Genomic DNA, 23149 nt, shown 5'->3' on the forward strand with positions numbered 1-23149 from the left:
TAATCTCCCCCTATTATTGCGTGGATTGTGTGGGAGTCTAACTCTATTTGTAGGTTTCTAAGAACTTGCTTTATGAATCTGGGGCTCCTATATTGGGTGCATATATATTCAGGATAGTTAGCTTTCTTGTTGCATTGATCTCTTTACCATTATGTAATGCCCTTCTTTGTCTCTTTTAATCTTTGTTGGTTTAAAATCTGTTTTATTGGAGGCTAGGATTGCAACCCCTGCCTTTTCTTTGCTTTCCACTTTCCTTGGTAAATCTTAAGGTAAATCTTCCTTTATCTTGAGCCTGTGTGTGTCTTTGCATCTGAGATGTGTGTCCTGAATACAGTACACTGATGGGTTTTGACTCTATCCAATTTGCCAGTCTATGTCTTTTAATTGGGACATTTAGCCTGATTACATTTAAGGTTAATATTGTTATGTGTGAATTTGATCCCGTCATTATGATGCTAGCTGGTTATTTTGCCCATTAGTTGATGCAGTTTTTTCATAGCATTGATGGTCATTACAGATTGGTATGTTTTTGCAGTGTCTGGTACTGGTTGTTTCTTTCCATGTTTAGTTCTTCCTTTAGAAGCTCTTGTAAGGCAGGCCTGGTGGTGTCAAAATCTCTCAGCAGTTGCTTGTTCGTAAAGGATTTTATTTCTCCTTCAATTATGAAGCTTATTTTTGCTGGATATGAAATTCTGGGCTGAAAATTCTTTTCTTTAAGAATGTTGAATATCGGCCCCCATCCTCTTCTGGCTTGTAGGATTTCTGCTGAGAGATCCGCTGTGAGTCTGATGGGCTTCCCTTTGTGGATAACCCAACCTTTCTGGCTGCCTTTAGCTTTTTTTTTTTTTTTTTTTTTTTTTTTTTTTTTTTAAATTTCAACCTTAGTGACTCTAACGATTATGTACCTTGGGATTGCTCTTCTCAAGGAGTATCTTAGTATCTTTGTGGCGTTCTCTGTATTTCCTGAATTTGAATGTTGGCCTGCTTTGCTAGGTTGGGGAAGTTCTCCTGGATAATATTCTGAAGAGTGTTTTCCAACTTGGTTTCATTCTCCCTGTCACTTTCAGGTACACCTATCAAACATAGATTTGGTCTTTTCATGGAGTCCCATATTTCTTGGAGGTTTTGTTCATTTCTTTTCATTGTTTTTTCCCTAATCTTGTCTTGTTGCTTTATTTCACTGAGTTGATCTTCAGTCTCTGATATCTTTTCTTCCACTTGATCCACTCAGCTGTTGAAATTTCTTTATGCTTCATGAAGTTCTCATGCTGTATTTTTTAGCTCCATCAGGTTATTTTCTTTAAACTGGTTATTCTAGTTAGCAATTCGTCTAATCTTTGTTCAAAGTTCTTAGCTTCCTTGCATTAGGTTAGAACATGCTCCTTTAGCTTGGAGGAGTTTGTTATTACCCACCTTCTGAAGCCTGCTTATTTCAATTTGTCAAACTCATTCTCCATCCAGTTTTGTTCCCTTGCTGGCAAGGAGTTGTGGTCCGTTGGAGAAGAGGCATTCTGGTTTTTGGAATTATCAGCCTTTTTGCGCTGGTTTCTCCCCATCTTCGTGAATTTATCTACCTTTGTTTGCTGAAGTTGGTGACCTTTAGATGCAGTCTCTGAGTGAGCATCCTTTTTGTTGGTTTTGAAACTATTCCTTTCTATCTGTTAGTTTTCCTTTCAGTCAGGCCCCTTTGCTGCAGGTCTGCTGGAGTTTGCTGGGGATCCATTCCAGACCCTGTTTACCTGGTTATCACTGATAGAAGGTGTAGAAGAGCAAAGATTGCTGCCTGTTCCTTCCTCTGGTACCTTCATCCCATACAGGTACCCACCTGATGCCAGCCAGAGCTCCCGTATGAGGTGTCGGCCCCTACTGGGAGGTGTCTCCCAGTCAGGATACACGGATCAGGGATCCACTTGAGGAGGCAGTCTGTCCCTTATCAGAGCTCGAACACTATGCTGGGAGATCCGCTGCTCTCCTCAGAACTGCAAGGCATGGTCATTTAAGTCTGCTGAAGCTGTGCCCACAACCACCTCTTTTCCCAGGTACTCTGTCCCAGGAAGGTGGGGGTTTTATTTATAAGTCCCTGATGGGCTACTGCCTTTTTTCAGAGATGCCCCACCCAGCGAGGAGGGAATCTAGTGAGACAATCTGCCTGCAGCTGCCTTGCTGAGCTGGGGTGGCTCCTCCCAGTTTGAACTTCCCAGTGACTTTGTTTACACTGTGAGGTTAAAACTGCCTACTCGAGCCTCAGCAATGGCAGACCCTCCTCCCCCAGCCAAGCTTGCACGTCCCAGGTTGTGCTCAGACCACTGTGCTGGCCGTGAGAATTTCAAGCCAGTGGATCTTAGCTTGTTGGTCTCTGTGGGGATGGAACTCACCGAGCCAGAGCACTTGGCCCCCTGGCTTCAGCCCCCTTTCCAGCAGCAGAGTGAAGGTTTCTGTCTCACTGATGATCCAGGTGCCACTCAGCTGAAAATGCAGGAGTCACTTGCCTTCTGTGTTGACCTTGCTGGTAGCTGCCCACCAGAGCCGTTCCTATTCGGCCATCTTGCCAGCAATCCTAATTTGTTTTGACTACAGTTTGAGCATCAGTAGACATAATAGCTGTTAGCAAGTTATTTAATCGGTCTTGTTTTATTTTTCTACCACAAGCTATGATTTACTTCAGAGAAGACTTTCTTAATTCTTCCTCATAAATAAGATATGATTGACGTTTAAATTTCATAGATATTTTTGTCCTAGATCCCCCCACCATGAAGTTTCATTTTAGTATTTGTTCTTCGTACAAAAACAGCTGGTAAAAACAAAGACAAAAAAAAAAAAAACCTTACAAGATCATGTTTTTAATCCTCCCCTGTTGGTAAGTATACTTTCAAACCCTTTTCTTTTATTGTAAGGTTGTTATTTTATAGCTTTTCTGAGATCTTCATTTAATTCATCTTTTTCTGCTAAAGAATTTAGTTCCACTAGTATATGTGAGTTACTGGCTTTGTCCTTGTGTGTGAGTGTAAGGATATATCCACTCTAGTATGATAGAGCACTGTACAGCACACTAGAAATCAGTGTTTTTGTACTGACAGTAACTTAGTATACTTTGAAATGCAGAGTTCTTAAATCATTTGACTCCCTACAACAAATCTGCCAAGTTGGAATTGTCATCCTGTCGTATAGATAAGTAAATTGAGGGTTATAGAGGTTTTGTTTGTTTTTCAAAATCTTAAATGACACATGTAAAACCCAACTTTATATTTTTCCTATTAGCATAGTTTCCATCCTATCTTCTTACTAATTGACTCTCTGCTACTTCACCTTTTCCTACCTAGATTTATTCATATGGAACATTGGTTAAATTATACATAAAATGATAGTGTGTCACTCCATCCACCTGTGATCCGATGCTTCAGGATGTTATTCACTGCTATACAGTTTTCCTAAATTTGTAATCTTATTCGTCATCATGTTATGATTCTGATGACTTCTTAATTGATACCTCTTTGTGGACAATTCATACAGGTAATCATCTGAAAAATCTGAACATCTGCCATAGTTCTTACTGTATGTTGTTCAGCCTGAGTTGACAACTATAGCACTGCTGTCTTTTTCTTCATTGTCACTGCTTTATGTCCTGCTTTTTACACTTAGGAATATATGTTTGTCATTTCATATTGCCAATTTAAGATCTTCCTCATAATTTTGAGTAGCTGCAGAATACTGTGCTTATGTTGAAAGTTTGGGTTGCTTAAGATTTTTCACAAATACAGACAACCCTGCCATAGATAATCCTCTTATACCTTTATTTGCATGCTTATCTGGGTTGTTGTTTTTTTTTTTTTTTTAGAAAAAATTCCTAGACATAGTATTGCCAGGTCCAAAGTAGAGAGAGAGAGAGAGGGAGAGAGTGTGTGTGTGTTTCTTGTTTCTAATTTTATGGGGTTTTCTTTAGTCCTTTTAGTTCTTTCTATGCTGTAAAATTCTGCATTGTTTTAATTGGCATTTCTTTAACTATAAGGGACATTAAATATTTTTCACTTTTCTGTTGGCCATTATATATATATATTTTTTTTTAACTGCCTGAACTCTCCCATTTTTCTAGCAGGGTTAGAATTAGTCTTTTTCTTACATGTGTTCTAGTTTGGATGTTAGTCTTTTCCTTTGTTAGACTTCCTTATAGTTTAAAGACATTAATGTTTATTTACTATTACATTTTGCACATATATTTTATCAGTTAATTTGTCTTGTGTTCTTGATTTCACTAGAGTTTTATTTTTATATAGTCAACTTTTTTGTCTCCATCACAATCATTTTTTTTAAATTTATCTTCTAGTAGTTTTATGATTTTATTTTTAATTCTGAAATCCAGCTGCAGATTACCTTGATATAAATATTAAGATAGAAAACAATGACTTCTTTTTTTTCCCTAGTGGTAAGCAGTTGTCTAATAACTTCCTTTGAATAATCTACCGTTTCTGGCGTTATCCTTAATAAAGGATAATGAAAGAAGCAGGAGACTGGGAGAATAGGGAGATTTTAGAGGGAAAGGCATTAAGATACAGAGACTTGGGTGAGAAACCTTTAAAACTGGAGTTTGGTTTTGGGGTTGTGTCCTTCCTCTACCTTGGAAACTTTTCACTGAATTGCACAAAGAAGTGGAAGATTTGCACACGTTTTGTTAAGGAAAGACCTAAAAATAATGCCACTGACATGAAATAAAGGAAGAACGTAAACTGGAAGGGTTATGGTGATGGTTGTGGTTGGGCCTGCTTTTGTCTTTGAAGACTACCACTTGATGAAAGTTCACTGGTTATGTGATTTGCCTCCAAAAAAGACATCACAAACCTAGAAACTGCCCTACTTTTGGGAAGTTTGCAAACAAGCCTAAATATTCCAGGTAAAAATAGGAGGGGTCTGAATTTGGCAGGATCGATGAAAGGAGTTCTGTCCTACCATATCTTCTTGCTGACAAAAACTGTCTCTTACTGTCTTTCTTTTATACCCAGGTTTTTCTGTGCTTTCTACCAAGAAGGTACTTTGACCTTAGAGGAAACTGGTATTTTGGCTTGCATTCTAGGATATATTGGGTTCTTCCTTAACATATCAAGATGCAGACTTCAAAGTGACTGGCACAGTTAAGAACAGCCAATTATTTCACTGTTCTGTGATTACTTCAAGTGTTTAACTTTTAGCTAATTTTCAAGAAAAAAAAATAGTGCTAAATTTTTACCCTGGAGTCCAAATTTACTGAAATAAAATATCATTGAATGTTACATTTTGGTAGAAATGTTGAAGGTTTATGTATTTTGGGTTTTTTTTGTTTTTGTTTTTGATGTCTATTTACCATGATTACATTTTATTCTTTTCTTTAATGTAGGTTGTGACAAAGACCTTTCATGGTGCAGGCTTGGTTGTTCCAGTAGATAAAAATGATGTTGGGTACAGAGAGCTCCCTGAAACAGATGGTAATGTATTTCATATGTAAACACATGCATATGTTACGCATATGGAAGAAGGTTTTGCTTATATTGGGAAGTAGGTATGTCCATATAACTTTTGTGAGACAGTCACTAGACCTGAGTAATGAAGAGTAAGCTTAGGTTTTAGAGTCAGTCGTTACTAAACCAAAACTGAGTTTGTAGCTGTGTGGCCTTGAACAAATTATTTAACTCAATGAAACCTTGTCTTCTTCATCTGTAAAATGAAATTAATGATACTCACTTCATAGGGGAATTTGGGGTGTAAACAAGTATTAAGATACTTAGCAAAATACTTGCCTCAGTGCTCAAAATTTGGTAGTTATTTTAAGAATTTAGAGAATTTTAGCCTATTGCCTACTTTTTTTGGAACTATTTCCGAACCTTTGACGTTACAGCCAACTTGCAAAATAGTAATTATTGAAATAGTGTTGTTTTATGGTTCTTTGTGAACATTTTTTCATCTGCATGTAAAATGATTTCGCTTTCAGAAGCCCAAGATCCTGAACTACTTGATCTATAAGTATAAAAACACTTTCAAAATGGACCACTGCACATAATCTAGTTATTGCTCTCTTGAACACTGAGAATTAAAATCACTTCTCAACTCTTCCTCTCGTCTCCATTCCCTTATTGTGAACAGCCCAGTTGATGCTCCTTTATTGATCATCCTGTTCTGGGGGATAAAACTTAAAGAGAAATCAAACTTAGCATCTTCTCAAGGAACCACATATTCCTGCCCAACACACATATTTGACCATCTGTTTTTCAGAACAGAACTAAGTAGCCTTGGTACGTAGTTGCTAGTCTCTGGGGTTCTGACCTGGACATGTGCAGTTCTCTAAAGCAGTTCTTCTCAAATTTTACTGTGCAGTGTCTCCAACCAGCAGATAGAGAGGTCTTAGATGGCAGCTATTCATATGGACCTGTTCTTGCTATAGCCCTGCCACTTAGAGGAGTGCTATAGGGAAGATGACTGTGGCTGAGCTGTCCAGTGTGGTGGCCACTGAGTACCTCACATGTGGCTGCTGCTACTGAGGAACAAAATTTGTAACTTTTATTATTTATTTTCTACTTTTTTTTTTTTTTTTTGGTGACATGGTCTCACTTTGTCACCCAGGATAGAGCACCATGGCACAATAATTCTGTGTCGGCCTCCTGAGTAGTTGGGACTACACGTGTGCACCACCATGCTTGACTAATTGGTGTTCTGCGCCACCCCCACCCCCACTCCCCAGCCCCCCATCTTAGAGACAGGGTCTCACCCTGTTGCCCATGCTGGTCTTGAACTCCTGGGCTCAAGTGATCCACCCACCTTGGCTTCCCAAAGTGTTGGGATTAAAGGTGTGAACCACTGCACCTGGCCTGTAATTTTGTATAATTTTGTGTGCAAATTAAAACAGGTTTAAATGTTTCCTATATTGATTATATGTTGACATAATACTATTTTGGATATATGGGTTAAATAAAATCTTAATTTCACCTGTTTTAAATTTTTTTTTTTTTAAGTTCCTCTTCCTCCTGCCCCACCTGTTTCTTTTTTCATGTGGATACTAGAAAAAAATGTAGCCCATATTTTCTCTTGGATAGGCTGATCTGTCCTGTATCTCCTCTTTGAAGCCAGAGGCAATTAGTCTCTGATGGGACCAGTGTGGGCTCTGGCAACTTAACTGGTCAGTCTTCTGCTTCTACTCTAAGTCATCTTCTCTTGCTGTTTCTGCTCACAGAGAGCTTTAAAAAGCATGATTACTATCTCATTTGGGAAAGGTTGAGCACATTTGTTGTAGAGATGGGCAGTCTCCAAAACTTTTGGGGTGATGGATGTTAAATTGCAGTATCCTGGAGTAAAGCCTGTTACCACTGCTGGTTGTTGTGGTCAGTCCTGGGGTTTTACTTCCAAGTCTAATATTCTAGGCATTAGATCCTTCTGTATTTAATTAGCTTTGAAGTGGTAGCAAAACATAAGAATGAAGGACCTCATCTTGCTCTTACCTAGTGTCATTTGCCAGGAGGTATAATTGACTGGCAGTTTGTTAATGCGACAATGAATAGCAAATCACAGTTAAGTTTGTTCTTAATCCTTTGAAGCTTCTTACAATAACACTTTAACTTAGCAAATAAGGCAGGTGTCCCCAAACTTTTTACACAGGGGGCCAGTTCACTGTCCCTCAGACCATTAGAGGGCCACTACATACTGTGCTCCTGTCACCACCAATGAAAGAGGTGCCCCTTCCTGAAGTGTGGCGGCGGCGGGGAGTGGGGGGGGGCGCCGATAAATGGCCTCAGGGTGCCGCATGCAGCCCGTGGGCCATAGTTTGGGGACGCCTGAAATAAGGTATCTTTTATTGAGCAATTCTTAAATGTCGGTGTCATTCACTATAACAAGTGATGTACATGTATTTAATTTCACCCAACTTTTCAGAGTAGGTCTTATTCCCATGTTTACAAAGGAAATAGACCCCGGGTGCTCAGCATTAGTAATAGGGCTGCTTTTCTTTTTTTTTTTTTTTTGTTTGTTTGAGATGAAGTTTTGCTCTTGTCACCCAGGGTGGAGTGCAGTGGCAGAGTTTCAGCTCAATGCAACCTCTGCCTCCTGGGTTCAAGCAATTCTCCTGCCTCAACCTCTTCAGTAGCTGGATTATAGGCACCCACCACCCCACCCAGCTAAATTTTGTATTTTTAGTAGAGAAGGGGTTTTACCATGTTGATCAGGCTAGTCTTGAACTTCTGACCTCAAGTGATCCGCCCGCCTTGGCTTCCCAAAGGGCTGGGATTACAGGCATGAGCTACCACGCCCAGCTGAGGGGACTGGTTTTCATACTTGGCTTTCTCACTGTAGAGTGCATACTACTGCCCAAAGAAAGAAGAGCTGCCTGCCTAGCTGTCTGATTTTTTTACCTTGACACAACCACTGTAGCTTAATTTAAGTATTCTAGTTGATAGTAGTGACAGGGATAGTAAGAATTAAGCAGTGAAATTGCTAAATAATTAAATTGAATATTTTGAATAGAAACATTTAAGCCTTCATTTTTGCATAGTTAATTTAAGGCTTCATTCATGTTCTTTAAGTTTGGGCTTCAGTTAAATAAAATTTCTGTAGAATGTTTTATTGCTGGAAGAACATATTTTTCCTTGGGCTGATGATGAGCTGAATATTTTCATCTCTGTTCTTGTTTTTCTACCTCAATTATTCACATAAGTTGCTTATACTTGTTAGTCCATTTGTGACTCGGCAGGTGTAAAAATGGAAAATATATTGGAAAGTGATAAACTTTTAAATTATTTGCTAACAGAAGACAAATAGGTCACCCTGATTTGTAGTGGCTGCCTGGAGCACTGTAAGAGAGATTCTAAGGGTCCCAATCAATCTGTTACACCCATGGGTACAGGGAGGAACCACTATTTTTCATCCTTAAGGAGCTTTTTGGAGAAAGCCTCATCTGTTTCCTTGGAATGATCAACACCAATTTTTCTAAAGAAAGGAAGGTCATGAAACTTACGTAAAATGATTTAATTTTTAAAAGGTTTCAAACCAACAAATACATGACTACTGTTTATAGATAGATAGAAACGTAGGTGGTGAAGTTCCCCATTTGTTCAATGTGATACTACTGATCTACCAAAAGTGGGAAAGAGAACAAAACATTTTGTGACTCAGGTAACAGTGTGTATTCTATGCTGTCTTCAAGACTAATCAAATGATATTCATAGACTAGAGCTAAAAGCCCTGGTATATAGTATATTTTTATAATACCATCCTTGGTAATCAGTTTTTTATACTCTAAGTTCTGGAGTACATGTGCAGAACGTGCAGGTTTGTTACATAGTTAGACACGTACTATGGTGGTTTGCTGCATCCATCACCCTGTCATCTACATTAGGTATTTCTCCTAATGCTATCTCACCCCTAGGCCCCCACCCGCTCAACAGGCCTCGGTATGTGATGTTCCCCTCCCTGTGTCCATGTGTTTTCATTGTTCAACTTCCACCTATGAATGAGAACATGCAGTGTTTTTCTGTTCTTGTGTTAGTTTGCTGAGAATGATGGTTTCCAGCTTCATCCATGTCCCCGCAAAGGACATTAACTCATCCTTTTTATGGCTGCATAGTATTTCATGGTGTACATGTCCCACATTTTTTTAATGCAGTCTATCATTGATGGGCATTTGGGTTGGTTTCAAGCCTTTGCTATTGCGAACAGTGCCGCAATAAACATACGTGTGCATGTGTCTTTACAATAGAATAACTTATATATACTTCCTTGGGTATATACCCAGTAATGGGACTGCTGGGTCAAATGGTATTTCTGGTTCTAGATCCTCGAAGAATCGCCACACTGTCTTCCATAATGGTTGAACTAACTCCCACCAACAGTGTAAAAGCGTTTATATTTCTCCACATCCTCTCCAGCATCTGTTGTCTCTTGACTTTTTAATGATTGCCATTCTAACTGGCATGAGATGGTATCTCACTGTGGTTTTATTTTGCATTTCTTTAATAACCAGTGATGATGAGGTTTTTTTTTTTGTTGTTGGCGCATACATGTCTTCTTTTGATAAGTGTCTGTTCATATCCTTCACCTGCTTTTTAATAGGGTTGTTTTTTCTTGTAGATTTGCTTAAGTTCTTTGTAAGTTCTGGATATTAGCCTTTGGTCAGATGGGTAGATTGCAAAAATATTCTCCCATTCTGTTCACTCTGATGATAGTTTGTTTTGCTGTGCAGAAGCTCTTACTTTAATTACATCCCGTTTGTCAATTTTGGCTTTTGTTGCCATTGCTTTTGGTGTTTCTCATGAAGTCTTTGCCCATGCCTATGTCCTAAATGGTATTGCCTAGGTTTTCTTCTAGAGTTTTTATGGTTTTAGGTCTTATATTGAACTCTTTAATCCATCTTGAATTAATTTTGGTATAAAGTGTAAAGAAGGGATCCAGTTTCAGTTTTCTGCATGTGGGTAGCCAGTTTCCCCAACATCATTTACTAAATAGGGAATCCTTTCCCCATTGCTTGTTTTGTCAAGTTTGTCAAAGATCAGCTGGCTGTAAATGTGTGGTGTCATTTCTGAGGCCCCTGTTCTGTTCCATTAGTCTGTATATCTCTTTTTGGTACCAGTACCATGCTATTTTGATTACTGTATCCTTGTAGTATAGTTTGAAGTCAGGTAGCATGATGCTTCCAGGTTTGTTCTTTTTGCTTAGGATTGTCTTGGCTATGTGGTCTCTGTTTTGGTTCCATATGAAATTTAAGATGGTTGTTTCCATTTCTGTGAAGAAAGTCAGTGGTAGCTTGATGGGGATAGCATTGAATTTATAAATTACTTTGGGCAGTATGGCCATTGTCACGATGCTGATTCTTCCTAACCATGAGCATGGAATGTTTTTCCATTTGTTTGTGTCCTCTTATTTCCTTGAGCAATGGTTTGTAGCTCTCCTTGAAGAGGTCCTTCACATCCCTCATTAATTTTATTGCTAGGTATTTTATTCTATTTGTTGCAGTTGTGAATGGGAGTTCATTCATGATTTGGGTCTCTGTCTGTTATTGGTATATAGGAATGCTTGTGATGTTTGCACATTGATTTTGTATCCTGAGACTTGGCTGAAGTGGCTTATCAGCTTAAGGAGACTTTGGGCTGAGACAATGGGGTCTTCTAAATATACAGTTGTATCATCTGCAAATAGAGATGATTTGACCTCCTTGTTTCCAATGTGAATACCCTTTATTTCTTTTTCTTGTCTCATTGCCCTAGCCAGAACTTCACATACTATGTTGAATAGGAGTGGTGAGAGAGGGCATCCTTGTCTTGTGCCAGTTTTCAAAGAAAATGCTTCCAGTTTTTGCCCATTCAGTATGATATTGGCTGTGGATTTGTCATAAATAGCTTTTATTATGTTGAGATATGTTTCATCAATACCTAGTTTATTGAGAGTCTTTAGCATAAAGGGGTGTTGAATTTTGTCAAAGGCTGCCTCTGCATTTGTTGAGATAATCATGTGGTTTTTGTCATTGTTTGTGACAGATTGTTTATTGATTTGCGTATGTTGAATCAGCCTTGCATCCCAGGGATGAAGCTCACCTGATCTTGATGGATAAGCTTTTTGATGTGCTGTTGGATTCTTTTTGCCAGAGTTTTCTTCGGGATTTTCACATTGATGTTCATGAAGGATATTGGCCTGAAATTTTCTGTTTTAGTTGTGTCTCTGCCAGGTTTTGGTATCAGGATGATGCTGGTTTCATAAAATGAGTTAGGGAGGATTCCCTCTTTTTGTATTGTTTCAAATAGTTTCAGAAGGAATGGTAATAGCTCCTCTTTGTACCTGTTAGATTTCGGCTGTGAAACTGTCTGGTCCTGGACTTTTTTTTGGTTGGTAGGCTGTTAATTGCTGCCTCAATTTTAGAACTTGTTACTGGTCTATTCAGGGATTTAACTTCTTCCTGGTTTAGTCTTAGGAGGTGTAAGTGTCCAGGAATGTATCCATTTCTTCTAGATTTTCTGGTTAATTTGAGTAGAGGTGTTTATAGTATTCTCTGATGGTAGTGTGTATTACTGTAGGATCAGTGGTGATATCCCCTTTATCATTTTTTATTGCATCTATTTGATTATTCTCCCTTTTCTTCCTTATTAGTCTAGCTAGCTAGCGGTTTATCTATTTTGTTGATCTTTTCAAAAAACCAACTTACGGATTCCTTGATTTTTTTTTTTTTTTTTTTTTGAAGAGCTTTTTGTGTCTGTCTCCTCAGTTCTGCTCTGATCTTAGTTGTTTCTTGTCTTCTGCTAGCTTTTGACTTTATTTGCTCTTCTCCTCTAGTTCTTTTAATTGTGACATTAGGATGTCGAATTTAGATCTTTCTTGCTTTCTCTTTTGGGCAATTTAGGGCTATAAATTTCCCCCTACTCACTGCTTTAAATGTATCCCAGAGATTCTGGTACGTTGTGTCTTCATTCTCACTGGTTTCAGAGAACATCTTTATTTCTGCCTTCAATTTCTTATTTATTCAGAGGTCATTCAGGAGCAGGTTGTTCAGTTTTCATGTTGTGCAGTTTTTAGTGAGTTTCTTAATCCTGAGTTGTAATTGGATTGCACTGTGGTCTGAGAGACTGTTATGATTTCCATTCTTTTGCATTTGCTGAGGAGTGTTTTACTTCTAATGATTCTGTTTTAGAATAAGTGCTATGTGGTGCTGAGAGGAATGTACATTCTGTGGATTTGGGGTGGAGAGTTCTGTAGATGTCTATTAGGTCCAGTGGGTCCAGATCTGAGTTAAGTCCTGAATATCCTTATTAATTTTCTGTCTTGTTCATCTGTCTAATATTGACGGTGGGGTGTTAAAGTCCCTCCACCTTTACACTCCCTCACTGTGAGACTTTAACACCCCACTGTTATTGTGTGGGAGTCTAAGTCTAACTGTCTTTGTAGGTCTCTAAGAACATGCTTTATGAATCTAGGTGCTCCTGTGTTGGGTGCATATATATTTAGGATAGTTAGCTCTTGTTGCATTGATCCCTTTACCGTTATGTAATGCCCTTCTTTGTCTCTCTTGATCTTTGTTGGTTTAAAATCTGTTTTATCAGTGACTAGGATTGCAGTCCCTGCTTTTTTTTTTTTTTTTTTTTGCTTGGCAAATATTCCTCCATCCCTTTATTTCGAGCCTATGTGTGTCTTTGCATGTGAGATGGGTCTCCCAAATACAGCACACTAATGGGTCTTGACTCTATCCAACTTGCTAATCTGTGTCTCTTAATTGGGGCATTTAGCCTATTTACATTTAAGGTTAAAATGGCTATGTGTGAATTTGATCCTGCCATTATGATGCTAGTTGGTTATTTTGCCTGTTACTTGATTCAGTTTTTTCATAGCATCGATGGTCATTAGTTTGGTATGTTTTTGCAGTGGCTGGTACCGGTTGTTCCTTTCCATGTTTAGTTCTTCCTTCGGGAGCTCTTACAAGGCAGGCCTGGTGATGACAAAATTGGCAGTTTTTTGTCCGTAACGGATTTTATTTCTCCTTCAGTTATGAAGCTTATTTTGGCTGGATGTGAAATTCTGGGTTGAAAATTCTTTTTTTAAATAATATTGAATATTGGCCCCCACCCTCTTCTGGCTTGTAGGGTTTCTTCAGAGAGATCCACTCTGAGTCTGATGAGCTTCCCCTCTGTGGGTAATCTGACCTTTCTCTCCGACTGTGCTTAGCATTTTTTCCTTCATTTTAATCCTGGTGAATCTGATGATTATGTGTCGTGGGGTTGCTCTTCTCTAAGAGTATCTTTGTGGTGTTCTCTGTATTTCCTGAATTTGAATGTTGGCCTGCCTTGCTAGGTTGGGGAAGTTCTTCTGGATAATACCCTGAAGAGTGTTTTCCAACTGCAAAGGACAAAGAAAATGGAGTACGTTTAGTGCACCTGGGTAGTACAGGATGATGTAGCAGAAAGTAAGTTTACAGAAGCCAGAACAAGGAGTAGTTAATTAACTTGTGATATACTTTGTAATGTACTTTCCATTTGAAAAGTAACATCTTGAGAAACACATTTTGCGGTTTTGAGTTAATATGCTTTGTTACCTTGTAGCTGGTCAGCAAGAAAACTAGGAATTTCTGGATGCCTGGGAACTTTGCTAAAAATGTGGGGAGGATAGATAAGGTTCACTGGTTTGCAGGAAGGTAGTTATTCTGCCTGAAACAGAGCTGGGGAGGTATTATATTAAACAGGGTACAAAACAGCAAAATTTATTATGTAGCAACTACAAATTTTAAGATTTTGTCTTAATATTATTGATATTCTTTAATTTCCTTCATTTTCCCCCCTTTGTTGACTTTTATAAATAACATTTTAATAGAAAGCAACACCAGTACTTTAAGCATCTAAGGTACTATTACCTTTATAGGTATACCATTTTTCATTTTTCTCTCCTTTTTCCCTTCTTTTTTTCTTGGTTTAATCTGATTCATGTTTCTGTGAGCTTATTTACTGGATTTATTTAAATTTATCTATGACCTTACAGCTGAATGTCAGGGTAGAAAGGTTAGTCAAATGTGTTGTAGTGCCTTTTAAGGAAAGTTTTTAAAAGTGTCTTTTTTTTTTTTTTTTTGAGACAGAGTCTCACTCTTGTCACCAGGAGCCAGGCTGGAGTGCAGTGGCATGACCTCGGCTCACTGCAACCTCCGCCTCCCTGGTTCAAGCAATTCTCCTGCCTCAGCCTCCCAAGTAGCTGGGACTACAGGCGCGCACCACCACGCCCAGATAATTTTTTTGTATTTTTAGTAGAGACGGGGTTTCACCATGTTGGCCAGGATGGTCTCGATCTCGTGATCTCGTGATCTCATGATCCGCCCACCTTGGCCTCCCAAAGTGCTGGGATTACAGGCGTGAGCCACTGCGCCTGGCCAAAAGTGTCCTTATACCTTTACCGAATGATTGACAGCAGGCTGATGTTTCAGCTCATGGCGAACGTATAGCATTGAGTTAGATCCTTTTCAGTTAGGAGCTCCACTGCTGGCATGAAGGACACTAAATGAACTCTACCTTAGCTCCCGATGGCCCCTTTGCAACTCTGCTTATCTTAGGTTGTCTCTCCTCTGAGAAATCTTACCCGTCTTTGGCTTATCAGGCATCTGCCCAGGGCCAACTAGGGTGACAGTTTGAAGGTTGGAAGGCCCTCGGGAGCTGACCTGAAGAGTGATGTGGGTCCAGGAACAGAGCTATTACCCACCTTTAAGTTGCTTCCCTGTCAAGTTGCCTGCTTGGAAATACGGTATTAGTAAGGCTTTTGGGGCCCTTAACATAATACTTGCTTTGTTTTGAGCTTGTTTCATTTAGACATTTGCTAACAGTTGGGTTTAGCTAGATGAACATAACTTCCATAAGCCCATAAAAAGGACCACTATCAAACATGTCATTTTGAGGTAATTCCATTTCTTCTTGGGGTACAGGCTGGTACTTAATGCCATTAATTGGTGGTTTGCTTGGCTACTATTGCTTCTATCGTTGACAGAATACTTTCAATTAGGGGAAGGAAGCAAGGAAGTATTAGGCATCCTCCTAACGTGATTACTACTTCCCCTATCAGGGTTTATAAACTTCCACACCATAAAAACCATCCTCCAAAGAGAGAATCTGGTGACCACCTTTCCATGTCTGAACTGGAATATGAGCTAGTTTTCACATCCTGGATGTAATTTCCATGACCGCTTGTCCATTATTACCATTTTCTAGGCAGCAGTTTGATAGGTTAAATTTTCCACAGAAAATACAGTAAGGTTTTAACTACTGTATTCCCAATCCAGATAGTTTGCAGGCAATACGTACATTCTTCTTCTACCAGTTATCCTTTTTGTACAGATATTGAGGTTAACAATAGTAGAACAAAAATTAACATTTCTATACCACTACACAGGGGCAGGGTGAATCTTTCCTTGGACATAAGGGTTGGCAAAGATGACAGCATAGTAATAAAATAGTTAACAATACCAAGATAGCAATTAGACTGAAAATTTCAGTCCGCATTTACTTTTGATGACTCCTTAAATTATCTTCTTTGGCCAAGAGATAATTTAAAGCTAGTCTCTTCTGGTAAATGGCATTTCTAATTTTTGTGAATTGCACAGCCAACAGATGTAAAGCTTGTACAGTTTCACTGGTAATGATTTCAAGTACTGCCTGTAACCTTATAATGCTATTGTGTATAGATAGGAATACGGTATCTCCATGACCCGTCTTGTGCCCAGGTAGCTGGCCCATAATATTGAATAATTCTTTCAGGGTCTTTCAGTCAGTGTCTTTCCGGTGTCCTATTTTTATACCTCCTTTAATATGTATACTCCTTTTACTTCTGTTTCCCACTTCATTATAAACAGGGTATCCTAGAGTTTCTCCCAGCTGCAAGGGAGTAAGAAGAAGGATGGTCTGATTGTCCCTAGTACGTAGGCCTCTGTCCAATTGGCTGGTAATTGCCGATAGGCTTGCTGTCTGCAAATCCAATAAAGGCCAGGGGGTGCCTGCCAACTATTGGGTGCCTCCAGTTGATACCAGGAGTGGTTTAAAGCTGGAAAGTGAGAATGGGTTGTAGCGTGGCAATCTGGAGGTAGCCTTACCTTGTTTATTCTTGCCCTGACACAAAGTTTTCCTTCCTGTTTGGTTGTAGGATTGCTGCCCTAGACAAGCCAGTTTTCCTACTGGATTAATGAAACTTTCCCCAGCAGGCAATACAGTACCTCCAGAGAGTGGAATTTTTTAGGAGCCAAACACTTGAGCATAGAGTCAGAAGGGGTGAGGGTTAAGGTAAAGTTTTCTTGAGGCATTAATTATTTTGTTTTCCATGGCCATTGCTCTCCCATGTTAGTGCCTCCACAGACATAGGAAGAAGAAACAGCTAGATGATTAGTTATACTTTCAGCCAGTTGAACAAACAGATTACTGGCTACTGGAGGGGGTTCAAAAATCTCCTGATTAGTTCTTTTATAGGTTTCATAAAATGACTTAAAAACTTGAAACTGAGGTTGACGGGGGTGGGCCTGAGTTTTCTTTTTGATAATATGCAAACGGGCCATTGGGAATGTTCTTATAAACACCATTATGGGGTGAACTGCAGTTCATGTGGGTAAATCTGGCTGTAGGATAGGATTGCAGGTTTTCGTTTCACAATTGGCTTTGTTGGCATTTCAGTAAGTGCAACTGGTTTCTGATACTGCTGTTCAGGGTACCCAGCAGGGGTCCATGTTGTGCAGTACCTACAGTCTTTTTCCAGGGTCCCAGGGGAACAAGATGGAGCAACCCTTGGCCCACACAGATACTTACAAAGTTTGCTATGATGTCTTTCCCAGGTTAGGTCACTACAGGTAGCAGAGTAGGCTATGCCTGAGTATGCTGCCTGGCAGGCCTCAAAATACAAAGGGAATGCTCCCTTATAGAAGGATGGGACCTCAGTCCTATGTAGAAGATGACCTTCTTTTGACTCCATTGGATTTCAAACCAGGTCCCAGGCACAGGTGTGGGGCCATAACATGCATAAGATTGCTCATTGCCTGGGTTACAAACTGAGTACAAGCCCCTAGCTGAGTCCCTGTACACTTATAATATGTTTGATACATCAAGGTTTTAACTACTGTATTCCCAATCCAAGTAGTTTGCAGGCACTAAGTACATTTTTCTGCTAGTTGCCCTTCCTTTTATACAAATAATGAAGTTAACAATAGTAGAATAAAAATTAATATTTCTATACCACTACAGAAGGGCAGGGTGAATCTTTCCTTGGACATAGGGTTGGCAAAGATGACAGCATAGTAATAGAATAGTTTACAATACTAAGCAGTCAGACTTAAAATTTCAGTCGACATTTACTTTTGTTGACTTCTTAAGCTTCAGCCATGCGTGGACTGGTCAGCCTCTTGATGGTGCAATTAGAGCATGGCTGCCACTTTCGTTGGCAGTTTGGTTTCGTCTCAGGATTAGCCTGGTTGGGTGTTCGCTTCTCCTGGGCTGCTGTGGGTTTTAAATGGCTATGAATCCAGGGCATAATGCCTGCAACCTTATCAGCAGTCAGGGTGGACAATATTACAATGTAGGTGCTCATCCCAAGTTGGTCCTAAGGTAGTCAGGTTCCACTTTTTAACCCAAACTGAGTCTCCAGGTTTGAAGGAGGGATGTACTGGGTCTGTTAGGCTGATAGGTAATTTTTCTTGAACCCAGTCTCTTATTTTTTGCATAGTTATGCCTAAGGCCTGCATTTGCTTTTTTAGGGCAAATTCTCCTAACTCTCTCAAGTCCCCTTTAATTTCGGTGATGATTGGTGGTGTCCAGCCAAACAAAATTTCATAGGGTAAATACCCGGTCTGTTTGGTGGGAGTACACCTGATTCTGACCATGGGCAAGACCTGATCCCATGAAACAAATGGGTTTCCTGTTGGAATTTCTTTAATAGTTTGAGCATTCAATTCATATGCTTAACTTTCCTTGAGCTCTGTGGGCAATAGGCAGTATGCAATTTCCAGGTTATTTTCAACAGCCGTTTTAGGTCTTGGACAATTTTGGCACAAATGCTGGGCCATTGTCTGATTCTGTAGTTGAAGGTAGCCCACATCTGAAGATAATCTTTTAATAATATTCTAGTTATTTCTTGTGCCTTTTCCATCCTGGTGGGGCAAGCCTCTACCCAAACGGAGTGGTACAAACACTAACATACAGCAATAGCCTCCTGCCTGGGGCAACTCTGTAAAATCTACAAGCAGATTTTCACAAGGTGCTGGCCCTACTCCTTGAATTCCTGGGGGCTGAGTTGGTCCTGCTGTGGGTTGTTCTGAGCACAGATTAAGCATTGTTCACAAATGGCTCAGAAGATGACAGTGAGCCCTGGCACCCCACCAGCATGTCTGGTGCTGTCTTTCCCTTGTGAGTTCCTTAGTGGAATTGTTTTACAAACCTGGGGGCTGTTACTTCAGGAATAGCTAACCTGCCATCTGAGAATTTCCACCATCCTCCTTTAGTATAGGCTCCATTTTCTTGAGCAATCCAGGCCTTCTCATTTGGGGAGTAATTTGGCTCTTCTAGAGGCACAGGTTCTAGGAGGAGAGGCATGGCACAGGCTGCCTTTCTAGCTGCTATGCTAGAAAGTGGGGTATTCATTGCTGTGCACCTACCTTTTGTATCTGCTTTCCTGTTTCTTTTGGCCTCTAGGGTTCCACCTTTCTGATGGCCTCAGAAGCTATTTCTTTTGGTTCCCATACTACATCTAAAAGTTACAAGATTTCTTCTGGATATTTTACACTAGTTCCTCGGGCAGTATAAAATATAAAACTGAGTCCTCTATCTTTGTATATGCTCCCATGTATATGCAGCGTAGCAAAAGCATACTTTGAGTCAGTGTATATTTTGGCTTTTTCCCTTAGCTAGCAGCAGTGTTCTTATTAAGGCTACTAATTCTGCTGTCTGGGCTGATGTTCCTGTCAGCAGGCTTTGGGCCTCTACTATTGAATCTAAAGATACAACTGCATATCAAGCCCATCTGACTCCTCCTTTCACAAAGCTGCTACTAATCTGTAAGTATTCAACATCTGGATTTTGGAGGGGGCAATCTGAGATCTTTTCTGCTGGAAAAAACTTCATCTACTGTTTCTATACAGTTATGAAGGGGAGCTCCTGGCCCTAGTGGGAGCAAGGCAGCAGGGTTGAGTATTTACAGTTTCTAAAGTTACGTGGTGATTTTCACATAAGAGTCCCTGGTAGTGGGTCATTCTAGGATTTGACAGCCAGTATGCCCTCTTTGAATCATTAGCGTTTGGACAGAGTACAGCACCTGTATGGTTAACTGCTGTCCTAAGGTCAATTTATCAGCTTCCTGTATAAGCATGGCTGTAGTGGCAAGGGCCTTAAAGCAAGGTGACCATCCCTGAGCTACTGAGTCCAGTTGCTAGATAGGTGGGCTATTGGGCAGTGCCATGATCCTAGAATCTGAGTTAAGACCCCTCTAGCCATTCTCTATTGCTCATGAACGTACAGGAAGGGCTTAGTTACATCTTACAGTCCTATGGCGAGGGCCCTAACTAGAGCTGTTTTGATTGCATTAAATGCTTTTTGTTGCTCAGGTCCCCAGATGAAGGGTTCCTTTGTGACAGTCCTCTAAAGTGGGACTACTAAAAGATCATCCACATACTGCATTAGGCCACAGTCTTTATTTTAAGGGTGTAGGCATTAAGGTTAGATGCTACGGCCTCACTGAAGATTGTGGGGGAGTTCTTAAACCCTTGGGGAAGCCTGGTCCAAGTAAGTTGGGAACTTCTCCATTGAAAAGCAAATAGGGGTTGACTGGTACGAGGCAAAGGCAAAAAAGAAGGCATCTTTTGTCTAAAACAGTGAACCACACTGCACTGGAGGGGAGTAGTGAGAGTATAGTATATGGATTTGGCACTACTTGATGAATAGTTACTGTAGCCTGGTTTACAGGTTGAAAGTCCTGTACTAGTTCATAATCATGGGAGATAGATATCTCATGGTTAGGTAGTGCTTTTTTTTTTTTTTTTTTTATTTTAACCGGTAAGAGTATTCCAGGGTGACTGACATGGCACCAGAATGCTGTGTCTTCTGAGCTGTTCTGGATGCTTTTCTATGTCTATGATAGCCTTTTGGGATATAGAATACTGGTGCAGCCAGACTAGGGTGGCTCCTGTTTTTAGTGCTACCACCGGAGCATGGTTTACGGCTAGCATAGGTGGATTATTTTCAGTCCATACTTCTGGAAATTCTCTGATTAGCCCTGACAATATGACTTCCTCCATGACCTCCAGGACTGCTTTATGGGTCCTTCCATATCCTTAGCAAATAGCCACCACTCTTTAGCTTGTGGTACTGTGAGAGCTAATACCGTAGTTCTTAGTTAAAATCTAGAGGCATGTTCCCCTCTGGTTTAAAGGAAATCTGTGCTTGTAACTTTTGAAGGAAAACCCTTCCTAACAAAAGGACAGGGCAGCTGGGGAGACATAGGAACTCATGCTGGACCTCAAAAGATGTTCAATAACACATCTTTTTGACTGGCAGAAGGGTCTTTTTTCTGACACTCCTGTGTCAATAATGGTGGTATAAGTTTTTGACAGTGGCCCCACTGGTTTTGTCACCACCAGATGCTTAGCACGTGTCTACCATAAAATCTGTTTGTTGGACCCCTACCTTTACCCTGACCCTAGGCTTCTGAGGGCCTAGAGAAATGGAGCTCAGTCTGTTTCAGTCTTCATAGCTGTTTATCGCCGCCACACCAGTTAAGCCTGTACCCTAATTATTTGGGGTTTGTTGGCTTGCTTCTGCTGGTCTAGGTATTGCATGGGGATAAAACTGGTGGCTGTGTGGGGATACCTGATTTTCATATACTACTCCCTCTAGGCACTCATGTTTCCAGTGTCCGTCCTTCTTACACACGGTACGTTGATCTCTCCCTAATCTGGACCAAGTTTCAGACTCCAGTCTGATTTCACCTCTCCCACACCCTCTTGTTACACCAGCTCCCCTCTCAACTAAGGCAGCCACTAATAAGTTTGCCTTTTCTTTTGCCTTGTGCCTTGCCTTTCATTCATCCTCTTCCTCTGGATTGTAAAACACATTGGTAGCCACCTGTATGAGTTCAGTAGCATTCTTGCCCTCAAGTCTTTCTAGCTTCTGTACCTTTGGCCTAATGTCTCCTTGTGCTAACTGACTAAAGCCGCATTCACCATCCATTGATTGGCAGGAGCTTCTGGGTCAAATAGGATATAAAGCTGGTATGCCTCACATAGTCTCTAATAAAATTCAATCGGGCTTTCATCAGGTTTTTGGCGGATCTCTGAGACTTTCTCTATATTTATTATCTTCTTCCCGCCTGCCTTCATACCATTTAAAAGTGCTGCCCTATGTTTGTATGTTTTCACAGCCCCTCCTCTTCATTGGGGTCCCACTTAGGGCCTATCTGAGGGAAATATTGCACTGCATATTTCAGGGCATCATTAGTGCCTGCTGGTGCATTATTTTCTAATCATTGGAGAGCTGCTTGGTTTATTCTCCTGTGATCTTCTGTATTAAACAACGTTAACAGCAGTTCCTAGCAATCCAGCCAATTAGGGTAATGAGTAGCAAAGGTGGACTGTATCAGATCAATGAGAGATCGGGGCTTCTCCATGAAGGAGGGAGTGTGTGGTTTCCAATTTAGAAGGTCAGAGTGGAAAAGGGCTGATGGATACAGATTCTTTGCCCATCAGGAACCTGCCCCCCCACCCACCGGGCTCATCTAATAGGCTGGTGCCAGTGTTTCACGGAGAGGCATCTGCAAAGCCCAAGCGTGGCCAGATCAGAGAGACTGGCTGCATTACTCTTGTCCTCTCTCTCTTCTTTCCTTATGAAGGGGAGATTTGAGCTCCCCTCTGAGTCTTACTCTATGTGACCCCCTGCAACTAGACTGGGCACAGCATGAGCTCCTGCTTTCTTGTTCTTCACCTTGCCTCAGGTGTGCTAGGGGTGGGTATATTGGAGCATAAGGGAGTGGAACTTTTCTTTCTTCATGGGGAGTCTGGTGCCTCTTGCCTTTTCTCTTCCCTTATGGGCTTGGGGTCTGTAGATTCCTTGGCTTCCTTTGGCCCTGCCCATGCCACTAAGGCTTTGCAGTAGGCAGCTAGGCAAGTTTGCCACCACTTAGAGTGTGTCTTGGGCTACATTGAGCCATGAATCAATATATGGAAACTGATCTGGATGCCCTGTCTGTCCTCTGACCCCAGTCACCACCCCACTCAGCCAATGGTTTGTCTACCATTTTCTTGGCCAGTCGGTCATCCAACCTCAAAGGAAGGCCATTCTAACTCACACAAGGTTCTTAACTTCTGCAGGGACAATTTAAGAAAGGCCTCTTGGGAGACTGTGAAGTTAAAGTTCTTTAACATGCACTCCAGTGGTGTGGGTTTTGACTCTTCCTCCCATACAAGGTGACTCTCAGACTCTCACTTCAGACTGAACACCGTTTCCTGTTACGGGAGTTTTCAGACTGCCCCTTAGCTAGGAGAGTACCTTATTCCTGATACAGTCAGCTGCAACTGTGGGGGAGCGCCTGTCAGCTGTATGCAGTCAGCCTTCTAGTAAATCAGCCCTAACTCACTGCGGAGCATGCAGTCCATGCTACCCTTAGATCTGCGCCTCCCCACTTCACGCCCTGCGTTGGCTCCTCCCTCACCTGTCTCTTTTACACA

At 40.7% G+C, this 23149-nt stretch overlaps 1 protein-coding gene across 2 annotated transcripts in view; it reads left to right on the forward strand.

The window, feature by feature from the left end:
• Window positions 1-23149, forward strand: part of LOC101046111 (histone PARylation factor 1) — a 45240-nt gene that overhangs the window by 16812 nt on the left and 5279 nt on the right. For both annotated transcript variants that reach the window (XM_003928149.4, XM_010338739.3), the window contains exon 6: window positions 5366-5453. In XM_003928149.4, the coding sequence (XP_003928198.1) occupies window positions 5366-5453 (88 nt within the window). The remainder of the gene's footprint in view (window positions 1-5365; window positions 5454-23149) is intronic.

This window comes from Saimiri boliviensis, chromosome 2 (genome assembly GCF_048565385.1).
Source record: "Saimiri boliviensis isolate mSaiBol1 chromosome 2, mSaiBol1.pri, whole genome shotgun sequence".
NCBI lineage: Eukaryota > Metazoa > Chordata > Mammalia > Primates > Cebidae > Saimiri > Saimiri boliviensis.